Source organism: Pararge aegeria, chromosome 24, assembly GCF_905163445.1.
Source record: "Pararge aegeria chromosome 24, ilParAegt1.1, whole genome shotgun sequence".
Taxonomy (NCBI): domain Eukaryota; kingdom Metazoa; phylum Arthropoda; class Insecta; order Lepidoptera; family Nymphalidae; genus Pararge; species Pararge aegeria.
In genome coordinates this window covers 12,800,569-12,814,413 of record NC_053203.1, presented here as the reverse complement: position 1 = coordinate 12,814,413, position 13,845 = coordinate 12,800,569, and the positions used below count along the sequence as shown (strand labels likewise).

The 13,845-nt window shown below is 41.4% G+C and overlaps 2 protein-coding genes across 2 annotated transcripts in view; one reads left to right on the top strand and one right to left on the bottom strand.

Annotated features, from left to right (window-relative positions):
• Positions 1–1,016: 1,016 nt before the first annotated feature.
• LOC120634503 (Na(+)/H(+) exchange regulatory cofactor NHE-RF2) lies at positions 1,017–1,759 on the bottom strand. Its single transcript, XM_039905161.1, has one exon. The coding sequence runs from the start codon at positions 1,753–1,755 to the stop codon at positions 1,243–1,245; it is 513 nt and encodes a 170-aa protein (XP_039761095.1). The 5' UTR covers positions 1,756–1,759; the 3' UTR covers positions 1,017–1,242.
• A 112-nt stretch (positions 1,760–1,871) lies between these two features.
• The window catches only part of LOC120634591 (epidermal growth factor receptor kinase substrate 8-like), a 41,443-nt gene continuing 29,469 nt past the window's right edge, over positions 1,872–13,845 (top strand). The window contains exon 1 of the mRNA XM_039905318.1: positions 1,872–1,954. The gene's annotated coding sequence lies outside the window, so the exon portion shown is untranslated. The remainder of the gene's footprint in view (positions 1,955–13,845) is intronic.

Sequence of the window (13,845 nt, the reverse complement as noted above, 5' to 3'; positions counted from 1 at the left end):
ATCTTGTACTAACGCTACTGATAAGGATAATGACGGTTGAAGCTAATTAGCAGCACGTTATACACTTCTAAATACTACTACTACAGCAGAATGGCTATTGGATACCTATTTTCTTATTGTTACGGCGGGTCAGACCGACGTGGCGCGGGCGTGGCGACGCACAGTTCAAGGCAACCCTTACTCTCATAGGATTTTAAAATAAAATAATGATTATTATCACATTGTGAAGTAAAGCACGTAGGTACCTACACAGTTTTTAAAACATCATACCTAACAATGATGTCATTTAATAGTCACAGAATGTATTTTCAAGAACACCTACGATAAAATAAGGAAATTAAATTTCCTTGGAATTTTGAATGTTCTACATCCAACAAGAGTATCAGAATGAATCAATTTTTGAAGATAAGTACGTACCTATATCTACAAAAATTGATCAATTCCGAGTCTGTCTGTATTCAGAAGATTGCTTGGTACACTTTGGATTGTCTTTGAATAGCCTGCCATAGGTAAGGAAAACAAATGCAATACTAAACTGACACAATATGCAACGGTTGTTATTGTAACAGGAAAATTGATAGGTAATCAAAGTTATTAAAATTATAGCATTACTTTTAAACTTGTGTGAGTAGTTTGGATGAATATGTATAAAGAATTAATGAAACCTCTTTGTTTTGGACATCCGTCTCGACGAGCGTAGTGTTAATTGTAGACACTTCGATTACAACCTCGCCTGTGAACTAACGAGTATTGCTGCGAAATACCAGTGAAATCATTTGAACATAAACATGAAATCAAACAAATCCTGCTCCTATAAGATGCTAGTGGTGATCACCACAGCCCGGCCGGTGACCAAGGGTCGCTCTCCCACACACTCTAGAACCTTCGTCTATAAATCTCTGGCATTCATTCAATACTACTGGTTTGCACGTCCGCACCTCCTCGTAAAGCTATTGTTAAATGCGACGTCACTAGTTGCGGCTACGGGGTGTCACAGCGAGCAGAACAACAACACGTAAAATTAAATCTTTTATTGATCACTCGACAACAATTGCACTTAATTAGGTATGTATTGTAAAACTAACTACACATTTAGATAATCATTTCATAGTCGATCGGTGCGCCTACGTAATATAAATATGTATAGTAATAAAATTAAATTGCAATAAATTCCTTAACAACGAGCAGTACGTATGTACAACATTCAATGGCAGCGCCCCTCGTCCCCCGCACTCGCGCACGTCACAGTTTCTTCACGATATCGAACTTGGACTTGAGGTCCAGCGGCACCTTCTTGGGGTCGACGCGCTTCTTGGCCTGCAGCTGCGCACGCATCTCGGCGGCCGTCATGTGCAGGTTGAGGCGCGGCGGCGCGTCGGGCGCGTCGGCCGCGTCGGGCGCGTCGGCGGGCGCGCCGGCGGGCGGCGGCGCGGGCTCGGGCGCGTCCAGGTCGGGCAGCGCGTCGCCGGGTGCCGGCGCCGCCACCAGCAGCTCGGCGTCGTCGGGCCGCTGCTTGATGCGCGCCACCACCTGCTTGTGCGACTCGCCCGCGATGCTGCTGCCGTTCACCTCGAGGATGCGGTCGCCGCGCCGCAGCCCCGCCGCCTCGGCGGGCGAGCCCGCGTCCACCTTGCCGATGTACTGGCCCGGCTTGCCCTTCTCGGCGTGAAGGTTGAATCCGTAGCCATCGAAGCTGGGCACCTTCCGCACGTGGCAGAGCCGCGTGTCCGCGGCTGCCGACCCGTTCGCGGCCATCGCTCCGACTGTGCGCCGCGAGTCGCGCTCGCGCCCGCCCCGCCGCGTGCGCCCCGCGCCCCCACCCCGCGCGCCGCGCCACCCGCCGCGCCCGCGCCGCCTCCAGTGCTCGCTGAGTCGCCGCCGAGGCGTCAAGTATTATCGCGAGTGCAGTGAGTGTGACGTGCCAACGAACGGACCTGGGACCGCTGCCACACGGGTGAGTGTCAGATCCCGATACGCCAGAGCGGAGCGCCGTGCCCCTTGACATCGAGAGAGCGACGCTCGTTTAAGTTCTCTCGTCGAAACCGTGGAACGTCCACTCGTAATTAAAACGAATGAAAGTTAAGAAAGTAGCCATAAAAAGTATCTCACGTCCGCCGTTAGTTTCGCATGGCGAGCGGCCCTAGCGATAGGTTGGGCACGTTCGTCGGGAACTGCCGCCGGAGCCCCGGGCGACCGGGCGCGGCCGCTAGGTGGCGCACGGCGAGCGGTCGTTGAACGCCGCGCTCTCACACGCCAGCTCGCTCCGCATGCTAATTACTATTGGCAGCAGCGGCAGCGGCCCCGGCAGCTCCGGTAAGGAGTTCCTGCTCGGGACGTGCCGGCTCAGCCGCGCAATGTGGCAACGGCGCCCGCGCAGGAAGTCGCTATCGGCCTGCAGCGAGCTCGTTAGCTTAACTGTTATTATAACTTGATTATGCCGTAGAACGCACACGTCTTGGTGTGGTGGTCACAAAACAACAGCCAATCCTGTATTCTTACATTCCTGATTTCTTGTTACATTGGTGACCGAACAACAGCAGTCTTGAATAATAACTCCAGGAGCCTGATTTCCTGTCACATTGAAATCCAGTCTAGCGCAAAAAAACATTCTGTGATGCAAGCTTTGGCGGCTTTGATACAACAATTATCTATCAAGTTTGACGTCAAATATAGGCATGTGCTTAGACAATTTATTGCAATTCGGAATCAGAGTGGAATCATAAATTCCTAAAAGTCAAATGACGGTTACTTCAAGTATCGTGAAAACTGTTAATCTCTGATAAGATTGTCCGTATCAAGATAATTAGCATCATCGATACAACAACAATCACGCACGAATTATCGGACTGTAATGAAAATGAAAATCCTTAGTGACTAAGTTATTGGGTATCAACGGCGAAAATGGTAAAGGTTCATCGTGTCATTCTTAGGTAAATTCCTTGGAATAAGATACAGGAGGACCAACGGTGTGTTGTTTTGAGGCAGTCAAGAAGATTGCTATTGTTGAATCTGGTGGATACGATAGTATTACGAGAAATAACGTTAGATGCTGAACTTCAATGGGGCCCTTATGTAAATAATTTATCGAACAGGCTTAGTTCTGCTACCTATGCAGTAAAGAAGATACGCCATATGACAGACATAGAAACGGTTAGACTAGTCTATCTTAGTTACTTTCACAGCATTAAAATGGAATTTTACTATTAGGTAAAGCTGCTGATATTGGCACTATTTTCGTGCTGCAGAAAAAGGCTGTTCGTGCGATCTATAAAATGGTTCCGAGATAGTCATTGAAGGATAAATTTAAAGACGTTACAATAATAACAGTATAAAGCAAAACATATTTGAAAATTTAATGTATGTTCAGAAAAATATATCTAAATTTTAGAGGAAATGTAACTGAAACATTTTAATGACTACATAAAATAAGTAATTTATTTAAAGGATATACCGTATGAAAAGGGGGCTTGAGCTCTTTTTTAAAATTGTATAAAAGGTTAACGAGTCTACCGGTGAGCGGGCCTTGGCAAAAACATAGCTTGGCCATTCAATGGGGCCATGCTGCCAGTATGTTAGGAACTGTGCCTCTCTGCGGTGATTTCGAAGACGTTTTAGATTTTATTTAGTTTTGTTTTGGTAAATAGGTTATTTTTGTTTATGAATAAAAAAAAATTATTTAACAAAGTATACAATTTTACAATAAATTACCGGTTTCATATCTTGGAGATGTCTCTCAAAAAGTTCAAAGTTTGTACGAAGCGAAAGCTTAAAGAAAAGTCCTATTTTAGTGTAAAGGATTACGTAAACGATAAAAAGGCTTGGGTGCGAATTATTGCTCTTACCAGGTTGCTTCTTTAATATTTTTAAATGTCAATGATGAGATGGTGATAACGACAAGAACACCTAAGTTTGTTGTTTGTTGCTTCTTAGGTTGTAGTGAACGTATTTCGTATCTTAGTTGTATGTAATGAACGCATCCGAAGTGCCATCTATGTGCTTACTTGAATAAAGAAATATTTGACTTTAATTTTGTTTAGTTTGGATCCAAAAGAAAAGTTACAGAAAATACGAGGGAATGTCAGACATGCAGTGAACTATGTATGGTTATAGATAAATCACAACATCGCACAATATAGAAGACCAACAATCTGTTTGAGTATAGCGATAGTAAATATTTTTACAAAGAGTCACTGTAAACCTTCAAAACACGATGATTCAACAAAGTACTTCATGTGTAATGAATGCAAAATTCGCCTACTCGATCCAGTCATACCTTCAATGATGATTGATTGCAATAAGCCCGCATAATTAAGCGAACAATTCTGCTGTAATCCCAAAGCAGAATTACAAAATTGAATTAGTAATTCTGTGTCGAAAGCCGATTGACTTATTAGTGTCAAAGCATGGAAATTAAACTCTCCAGCATTCGCGCTTGCCGGTGCAGGATTGCTATTCCACCTTGAGACCCCGAAGTCTATCGGTACCCTGTTTATTGCCAGTTTCATTTCACAACTCACTGAGATATTTCGGATACTCTTCTACTTTCGCCTACTACTCTATTCTTCTGCGGATGTTCTCGTTTTACATCATAATATCATCTCGGTCATTAAACATTTTAGAAGAGAGCAAAGTCGTAAAGTTTTTCGAACCTTAACCAGTCGTGGTGGATTCTTACATCTTTATATTTTACGCAACTAGCAGACCCTTGTGTCCCTGGTTCATATCTGTCTATGTCGTCTTTATCGTCACGTGAGACACCTGCATGTCAAAGACGTCTGCCCTTCGGAGGGGAGACCGTGCTGTCTGTGGTGGGCCGGTTATGGGTTGATGATGATGATAACTGGCAATAGTTATCTCATCTTCTGCTGGCCCTTTGTTTTTGTTTCTCTCACTCTAAGTTACGCCTCTACTCGACTGGTATTCAACAGACGGACCAATTTTCATAATATTGGCAAGGAAATGGATGTGACGTCTCGTTGTCGGTTTGCGCCAACAAAACATACATTAATCAAAGTAGTTTGGTGGTTTGGTTTGGTAATCACCTGTAATTTGGGTTTTCATGTAATTAGCTATCGTCCCGGGTTGCGCAAGGCGCGCCGCTGCCGCCGCGGGTACGGCAAAAGATATTCCGCCAGCGTTAGCATTAGCATCGATATCCATGTCGCAATGTTGATAAACGAGATTGTTAAGAATTTGAAATACCTAATGTGATATTTTTTATGGATGACGCAATATTACACATTTTTCTGTCACTAACTGAACTCATTAAGCGGTACGACTTTCGTGGAATTCAAAACTTGTCTAGAACCCGACCCCTAGTGAACATATTAACGGCCGGTTGGCGCAGTGAGCAGCGACCCTGTTTTCTGAGTCCCAAGGCTGTGAGTTCGATTTCCACCTGTGGAAAATGTTAGTGTGATGATCATGTTTTCCAGTGTCTAAGTCCTTATCTGTATATTATAAGTATATATGCATAATATTCATAAAAATATTCATCAGCTATCTTAGCTCCCATAACACAAGCTACGCTTACTTTTGGGGCTAGTTGGCGATGTGTGTATTGTCGTAATATATTTATTTCTATTTATTTTAAATATATTCCGTGAGCCTTTTCAGTAAATCGGAATGGTACTTACCTAGGAACTGGGATAACGGATTCAATCATTCAACTTACGTACTCAGCTTCCTAATATTAGTGTGGTAGTATGTAAAGTTAACAATAAGAGTTTCGAAAGAGTATACAGCCTTTTAACAGCTCGTGCGTTTGGAAAAGCAGTTGGAATTTTATTCAGAATGTAAGATATAATTACCAATCATTTTACTGAAGCTTTAACCTGTCAAACTTCTGTGTGTATATTATAACTCAGTTAAGAAAGTAACTAAATTAGAAATAAGCTAAAGCAGCAGGCGAAATATCTAAATTCTGAAAACTAAGCTTTTTCTATACTCATTATAAATTAATTCTTTAAATTTATTATTAATACATTAAAAAGGTGAGGTTCTATAGCGTGTTCAGATCATCAGGTCTTTAGTAAAATTATAAAACATATGATTGATTTGTATGAAGTCAGACACATTGCCTGCGAATAGATCTAGAACTAGCTAGAACAACTAGATTAACAAATATAACTTACCGATACAGATAACATATCACAAACATCCCAATATGGCGGTTATCTCCTAAATCTCTCTAATCTTAAACTTAAACCTATTGGGCAAGACTAGTCCGCTAACAGGGCTAGCCAGGTAAGCATGGTGACGACGCTCACGCAAAAGTGACTCTTAGAGCTAAATAGATAAGAGCTAATGACGAAGGTTGCCACGCTATCAGATGGCCCGTCGATTCAACATTCCCAAGTGATGACGCGCTCCACTCGCTGAATAAAGTGTACGAGTAAGTTATTAATATCTGTACGTATGGACGTGACTTTTGTCACAACTACATACACGGACAGTATTTAATCATTGATTGAGTTACAACAAATCGACTTTTAAGCGAAACAAATGTATATGATATCCAAGTATGTTTAGGGCACATCTTGCAACTGTTTTACTAAATATCTTGCTGAAATTATTACAAAATATACAATTAGTCTTTGATATTATGGTATTTTACAAATCTCGTGGGAATATATTCTAGAATAAAAAGAGTCTATGGTACTCTCCGTCTTTTCGACTAATTGTTTGCCAAACTTAAATCAAGTTCATCGGTTGCTTCGCTAGGGCGTAGAGGAAGGACAAACTGACAAACGAACTCAATTGCGCATTTATAATTGAATTAATTATTGTATTTTAAATTAAAATTAATTGTAGTTTTTATATATAGGGTGTAACGGTAAAACTCTTTAGAGTTTAGGTTTTACACCTTTTAAATTGAACATATAAAACTTTTTTGTATTTTTCGATTAAATAAATAACAAAAAATATAACCCCGTAATAGTAAAAGTCTGTGATAGACTTATCTTAATACAGAAGTGATGAGTTTGAGATGGACGATTTTGTCAAAACTCCTTTAATACAGTTGAACCAGACGTCATGAAATCCTCGGCAATTTAACAAATTCACACAAACGTAACTGATACGTTGGCAAGCTTGTTTTGCGTAGATCTTTCGTCAGGTCGTCAGAGTACCTTTATCGTAAGATGCTCTGCTGTTCAAACACTATGCCTACTCTCGGAAAAGATATTTAGTCAGTTATCTGTTTTTTCTCATAGCCATAAGTCAAATACAAGTTTCTGAATTCTAGTGCAAATATGTTTGGAATTGCTCGCCGATCGCCCTCAGGCCCTCTCGCTAACCTTGAGGGCGCCATGCCTACTGTTATACTGTATGTATATACCTACTCGGCGAGTATTTACTGCCTTACGGGCGACAGCTCTTTTAATCTATCATACAATATCATCTATCATCAACCCATTGCCGTCCCATTACACGCAGGGCGGCCGCAGTCCACACAATTAGTAATGAAGTTTGGTTTTGATAAAACCGGCCAAGCGACAGTCGGACTCGCGCACGAAGGGTTCCGTGTCATTATCAATAAAACTACAAAAAAGTCATGCCTGTGCTTTGGGAGCCTTCTTAAATATTTATTCTATTCTGTTTTATAGTATGTGTTATTAAAGCGGCAATGATAAACAATATATGTCAAAACTCTTACTGTCTAATTATCACGGTTCATAAATTAAGCCTGGTGACAGTTAGACAGACGGACAGACGGTGTCTTAGTAAAAGAGTTCCGCCCTTGGGTACGGTACACACCTACAAAGAAAAACAACGCAATTTTGAAACAATAAACATTCGAATATTGTTTCACTTCAGTGAATAAACGGAACGATGATAAGAGACCGCCGCCGCACCGCATCACTCGCACTCGCTACAGAGTGTTTCAAAGGCACTGAAATTATAATTGTTTTCTTTAAAACTACTAACTGCAATTTTGTTTATAACATTTCTTATTACTAACGTATGGTAGGCATGAGACGCGTCAGTGTCTGTCAACACAAAAAGTCCACATCGCGATCGCATCCGCACAACCTATCTGCCAGAACATTCTAAAATACCTAGGCGCTGACACATCGCGCTTGTGTTTGTAATATTTATCAGCCCGTCTGAATATTTTCATCATTAGGTTTCCCGAATGTGGAAAAAGTAACGCATATTTTATATTGTAAGTTCACTTTTCGCGGTATATCCTAACTAATGAATAAATGCGAAAGTGAGTTTGTCCTTCCTCTACGCCGCTTAGAGTTTAAGTATGGCATAGAGTTAGATGAAAGGAGGACGAGTAACATGACTACTTTTAATCAGGAAAACCTTACCTTAAAGGATACCTTTTCCACGGGATTTGTGAAAAACCCGAATAATCGCGAACGTAGATAGCGGGCAAGTTCACAATAGAAGTACCTATAATGAATACTTTTAGTAAAACGCAATAAACGAGAAGCCATTAAATTTTAGCCATTAGAAGCCATTAATCGTATTTTTATAATTAATCATATCTACTGGTCACGGATGGTTCATTACCTTACAAAGTTACAGGTAATCTTCGGAAAATATTTTTAAATGAGAACAAAGCTTTGAGCATCAGTTTTAGGGACAAATATGAAAACCATTAATTTCGCATCTCATAGAACGCAAACAATTGCTGATTCCGCATGAAATTAAATTTGAACGCACGTGTAACCGTCAATTGACAGTAAAATGACATCAATGAGTCCGGGGGAGAGTCATCCCATCGCTGAAGCAGCATTCTTTTATTCATAATTCAAGTTGCATCGTTCGACGTGAGTGAGAATTATTAATAAACAAGAACTACAACAATATTAAATAATAAGCTTGGCGATATAGCTTAGTGTACTAAAGTACACAGTGAATAATGTAGTACTTAATAGATATGTATCTAAATGAGATTTCTTTCGTTTATCGCGGAAAGAGGGAAGATCCGGCGAAAGTATAAGTCGGTTCTCGGAAGGGGTTCAGTGGTTCTTAGAAACGCCATTATTATTCCGTTCGTGCGCATGCGCCTGCCAGGTAGGTACCTGCAAGAGGCCTGACCTCACGCAATGTGGCGGCCGTCCACAGCTGGATCTAGGTCTCCTGCCAACTCTTGCTGAGTTCTTTAGCTTTTTTTTAGCATAGCCTATAGATGCAATCACGCGTGATGGTAAATGATGATACAGCAGTGCACCAGTTCCCAAAGGATGCCATTCACTCTTGATTTGAAAAGCGCTATTAGGAAAATCATCGCCTATAAACAAAGCAACACGCGTGACGTGTCCACGGCACGCCCTGCGACGTGCCGCTGCGTCTATCAGCCCAGGCGGAGGCATCAAGCCTCATGGGCCTCAGGCCTGTAATTATACCAACAACCTCACTTCAGATCGGACCACAGCACGCCAACAAGGCTGCTTTGCGCCAGAATCTAGCATGGCATTAGTATTTCCCCTTACCTAATAGTACGAGCTTTATCACAAAAAGTTCTACTAATACCATAATTATTTCTGGCTGATTTAGTAATGTATTAATATTACAAAATGTTTCAGTAAGAAATAGCGCACGCCCGAGCTAGCGAAGAAGGGCACTTTAGGACTAAAAACTCGGTAAGCAGAGCTCGAAAGTTTAGCACCTCTCACAGGCTTGGCGTCGCGAACCTAGCTGCGAAGGAGTTGCGCTCCATAGCACAACGTGGTTGCGTCGTGGAGATAGCCTACAAAAGAGTTCAACGCTGGCACATCCCTCCGGCCGACACATTTCATTCCTTTGGGATTTTCGACGCAAAGCGGTTTATTATGCCCCAACAGGAAGGAAAGTCGTTTGAGATAAAAAAAACAGTGAATATTACGATATATGACAGAGTTACCAGAAGATTATATTTATAACTATTACATTAAGTGTATATACAAAAAATGCTTAAATATCCTTCTAATGGATCTAACTGTTTTATAACTGTTTCAACTCCCAAAATATAATTTTTTGCTATAACTATGATATGTACGTTTTATAACTCCAATTAAGTATTCCCAGCTGACTTTCGACTGGACCTAAGGAATTTTGTTTCTTCCATTAGACACAACAAGCTACCTCTATCTGCATAAGTACATAAAGCCGAGATCGTATTCTGGTGATAGTTTTTACAAATTGTAACTTTTATGGTTAATTTTACTTAATTGCGGCACTGTGACTTTTTGGCTCCAGTTGTATCTTTAATATAATTTAGTAGTTGCCAGCACTGTCGCTACGTTGATTACTGAATAATAACTTTAATTTTTTTTAAACTGAATTATTTTTTTAATTTATTAATTTTTACAAAACTTGATATCTCAGAACTTTCTTTATTCAAGTAGGCTTAACGCGGACGGGGAATCCGACAACAGTTAGGTTCTATGCTCACAGCTAATACTGAAGTTTTTATTTTCGGTTTTTTGGGCACGCTAATTTCTGGATGTAGGTACGTATGGGTTCCTCTCTTGCATTGAAAGTTAAATTTTTAAGGCAGGTTATAAGCGATTAACATCAAGCCCAATGAAGTAATAGCGCCGACAGAAAGTAGGTCGGGCTGTATTGTGTAGAAAAGCGGATGAAAGTTTGTATGGGAAAATATGGTATGTATTTGTATGCAGACGAAGTCGCGGGGAACCGCTATCGCTAGTAACAAAGTGTCTACTTGCAACTGTTACTAGCACACAACACATGAAAGTCCGGACGCAAAAGATAAAATGAGATCCTATTACTAAGGCATACTATTACTCTGCATTCATCTGTCCGTCTGTCTGTCCTCATCAGGCTGTAACTCATATTTGTATCTCATTTCGATTTGTGTTGCCGAAAATGCATATTCAAGGCGGCTCCCATACAACCAACGTGATTTTTTTTGCTGTTTTGAAATACTACTTATATAATGGTATATAATATATCGTAATATGTGGAGTGCTCCGTGCGCGAGCCCGACTCGCACTTGAACGGTTTCTTTAACGTATACAAGTAAATAAGAGCCTGACCTCGAAATATGTACCCATAGCCGCATCTACAGTACTGGCAACTGGCAAATTTGACGTCAGTGTCGGACACGCGCACGTCCTTATCAGCTGATAACAGTTGCACCAGCGAGTTTCCAGTCAGTCATTCGGTCAGTTGCTGGTACCTGGTTAGTCAGCTGAGCGCCCTCACGGCTCGGCGGTGACGTGCGACGTGGTAGATCTCACTTGATACCGTGATTCATTGTTTGTGTTCCGGATTTTTCTTACTTCACCACTGGGTATGTACCTCTTCTCAATGTTCATGTCTATCATTTTAATTTAACTTAGAGGATTAGGCTGAACTTAGGGCTTTCGCTTTTACGTAAATACAAGTTACTAACCTAATTTAAATCGGTGACAGCCAAGTGGGTGAGGCATCGGCGGGTCTACCAATTCGCACTACCAGCCACGGGCCGGGGGCCAGCGTGAGCTATGATCGCGCATTACCTATATTGAACCGGTAATGTATTGATGGCGATTAAACTAAGTTTCGATAAATGAAACTAAGATGAAATAATTGAATTGAATTAAGTTGACAGCTCTATCATATAGTCGGCTCCTTTATATTTTTCACAAAAATCCCCGTGGAAGAAGACAGTTAGGTATATAATATATGCAACTGAATTTGTAATAATATCCGGATAAGTATTTTGGGTAACAGCAATTTAGGAAAATAGTTTAATTACTTTGAAAGATCTAAACATCGCTGGCAATCAAAACAACTCAGTTATTGCACACAAATACAAAATTACAAAAGTAGTCAATTTAAAGTGACGGCTTTATCAATTCAAAGTGATTTCTTTCGCCTAGGTATCGATGCTAGGGACGTTAGGAAAATTTAGTATAATTAAAGCGTAGATAGCTCTTTATCTTTTCTAATAAGTTCAGTTGCTTGGCGTGTTGCAATCATGTTACTATCGCGGCTGTTAGATTAGGAGCCACGTGTTCTACTTTATATTGCTGAATATGGCCGCGATAATTTGAACCGATTTTAATGATTTTATTTTATTTGAACGGCGCGCGGCGTGGTGTGTGATGCGGTGATAACTTAGTGGTAAGAACCTTGGCTTCTCATGCGGAGGGACCGAGTTCGATCTCTGGTTCTGTAACTTAATCGTAAGGAGACCTGCTCGCCTAAGAGACCCCATAATGTTCCCAAACGCGTGAGCCACCACCCTAGTCATTATGAGAAGGGACTCTTGCTTTTTGGCGGGCCAGCAAAGTGTTAAAAAATTTAAGACGGTGATACATGTATCTAAGTGTATGAGATTTGTTTTCAAACAAGTAAAACACTCGTCAGTAAGTTATCAGTAACAAATTTCTGCTGTAGGTGTCAAAATCAATATTAAAAACCCGAGACGAGTTTTACGTTATTTACTCGTATGAACGCCCCGAGCGTACGCTCGCGTCTCGAGTACGAGCGAGCACAAATACACGGACAAACCGCGGGAGTAGCGAGCAGGCAGTAGGTGCGAGTAGGTGCGGAGTTCAGACAGGTTTCGAGCCTCGCATTCCGACTGAGTTATGCATATCAATGTAATGAATTATGATAGATACCTACGCAGCCTTTGCAAACTGCGAGCTACCGACGCTGGTAACGAGGCCTTTTATTTGGTAACTAGCTGTTGCAGCGTCGCGTTTATTACGAAAACTGTGTGTTTTCCTGGGATACAAACTAACGATAATCTACGTCCTTTCTACTAACTACGCCAAAAATCAAGTGGACTGGTTGCTTAGTTTGACGGCCGATTGGCGCAGTTTGCAGCGACCCTGCTTTCTGAGTCTATGGCCGTGGGTTCGATTCCCACAACTGGAAAATGTTTGTGTGATGAGCATGAATGTTTTTTAGTGTTGGGTACTAAGATGACTGATGAATATTTTTAAGAATAATATACATAAATACTTATAATATACAGATAAACTCCCAGGCACTGAAAAACATTGTTAATTAACAATTAATTTAACGCACATTTCAGAACAAACAACTAAAGAAAAAGCTGCCGAAATCCAATACGATTAATTTTCAATTCGATTAAAAAATACATTTAATAATATAGGATCATCAGTTTGTGCGCTTCGATAACACGCACACACACAACACAAGTATCATCATCATCATTACCAACCCAATACCGAAGGGCTCAGGCAGCAGTCCACCCAGGGAGGGCAAGCTTCGTTAAGTTTTTCTTCACTGTAAGAGCAAGTGATATTAAATTGCTTTTCCACTAAGCTATCACAACGACATACAAAGTGGTCAAACTTGTAACATAACACAAACATCCAAATCATGTACCTTAATCCGATGCCTTCGTCCGTACTCGCTTCACGCGTATGTGTGTGTGTGCGCGCATGCGAATCGCCTTCAGCTCCATTAACACGGAGGTTTATTTGTCGAGCAAACGCGACACTTCACAAGTGTTGCGTAATTGTGTCTTCAAAATTCACACACGAGTGACAGTTCTAACATCTCTGAGAACCCTGATCTTACATCGATTAGATTTGAGATTGTGAGATGCTGATGACGTGAGACTAGCCGGCAGACGTAAGGTGGACCCTTCTCTAAACTGTCATCACTGTCTGCACACTATACAGACTGTACAACCTCTGTCCCGACCTAAGCTTTGATATCTTAGCCCCGGACGAACCCACTCGCTACCCGTTTAAAAATAACTCAAACGACAGACCAGACGTACTGGACATAGCTATTCTAAAGAACGTCGCACTCCATGTGCATTCTTTAGAAGTGCTACACGAGCTTAGCTCCGACCATCGTCCCGTCCTACTCCAGCTAGGACCCCCAGCCGATACTCCCGTTTCGACCAAAACCATC

Bases quoted from the DNA above. Each gene is read 5' to 3' on its own strand.
- LOC120634503 (XM_039905161.1), bottom strand. From the start codon at position 1,755: ATGGCCGCGAACGGGTCGGCAGCCGCGGACACGCGGCTCTGCCACGTG.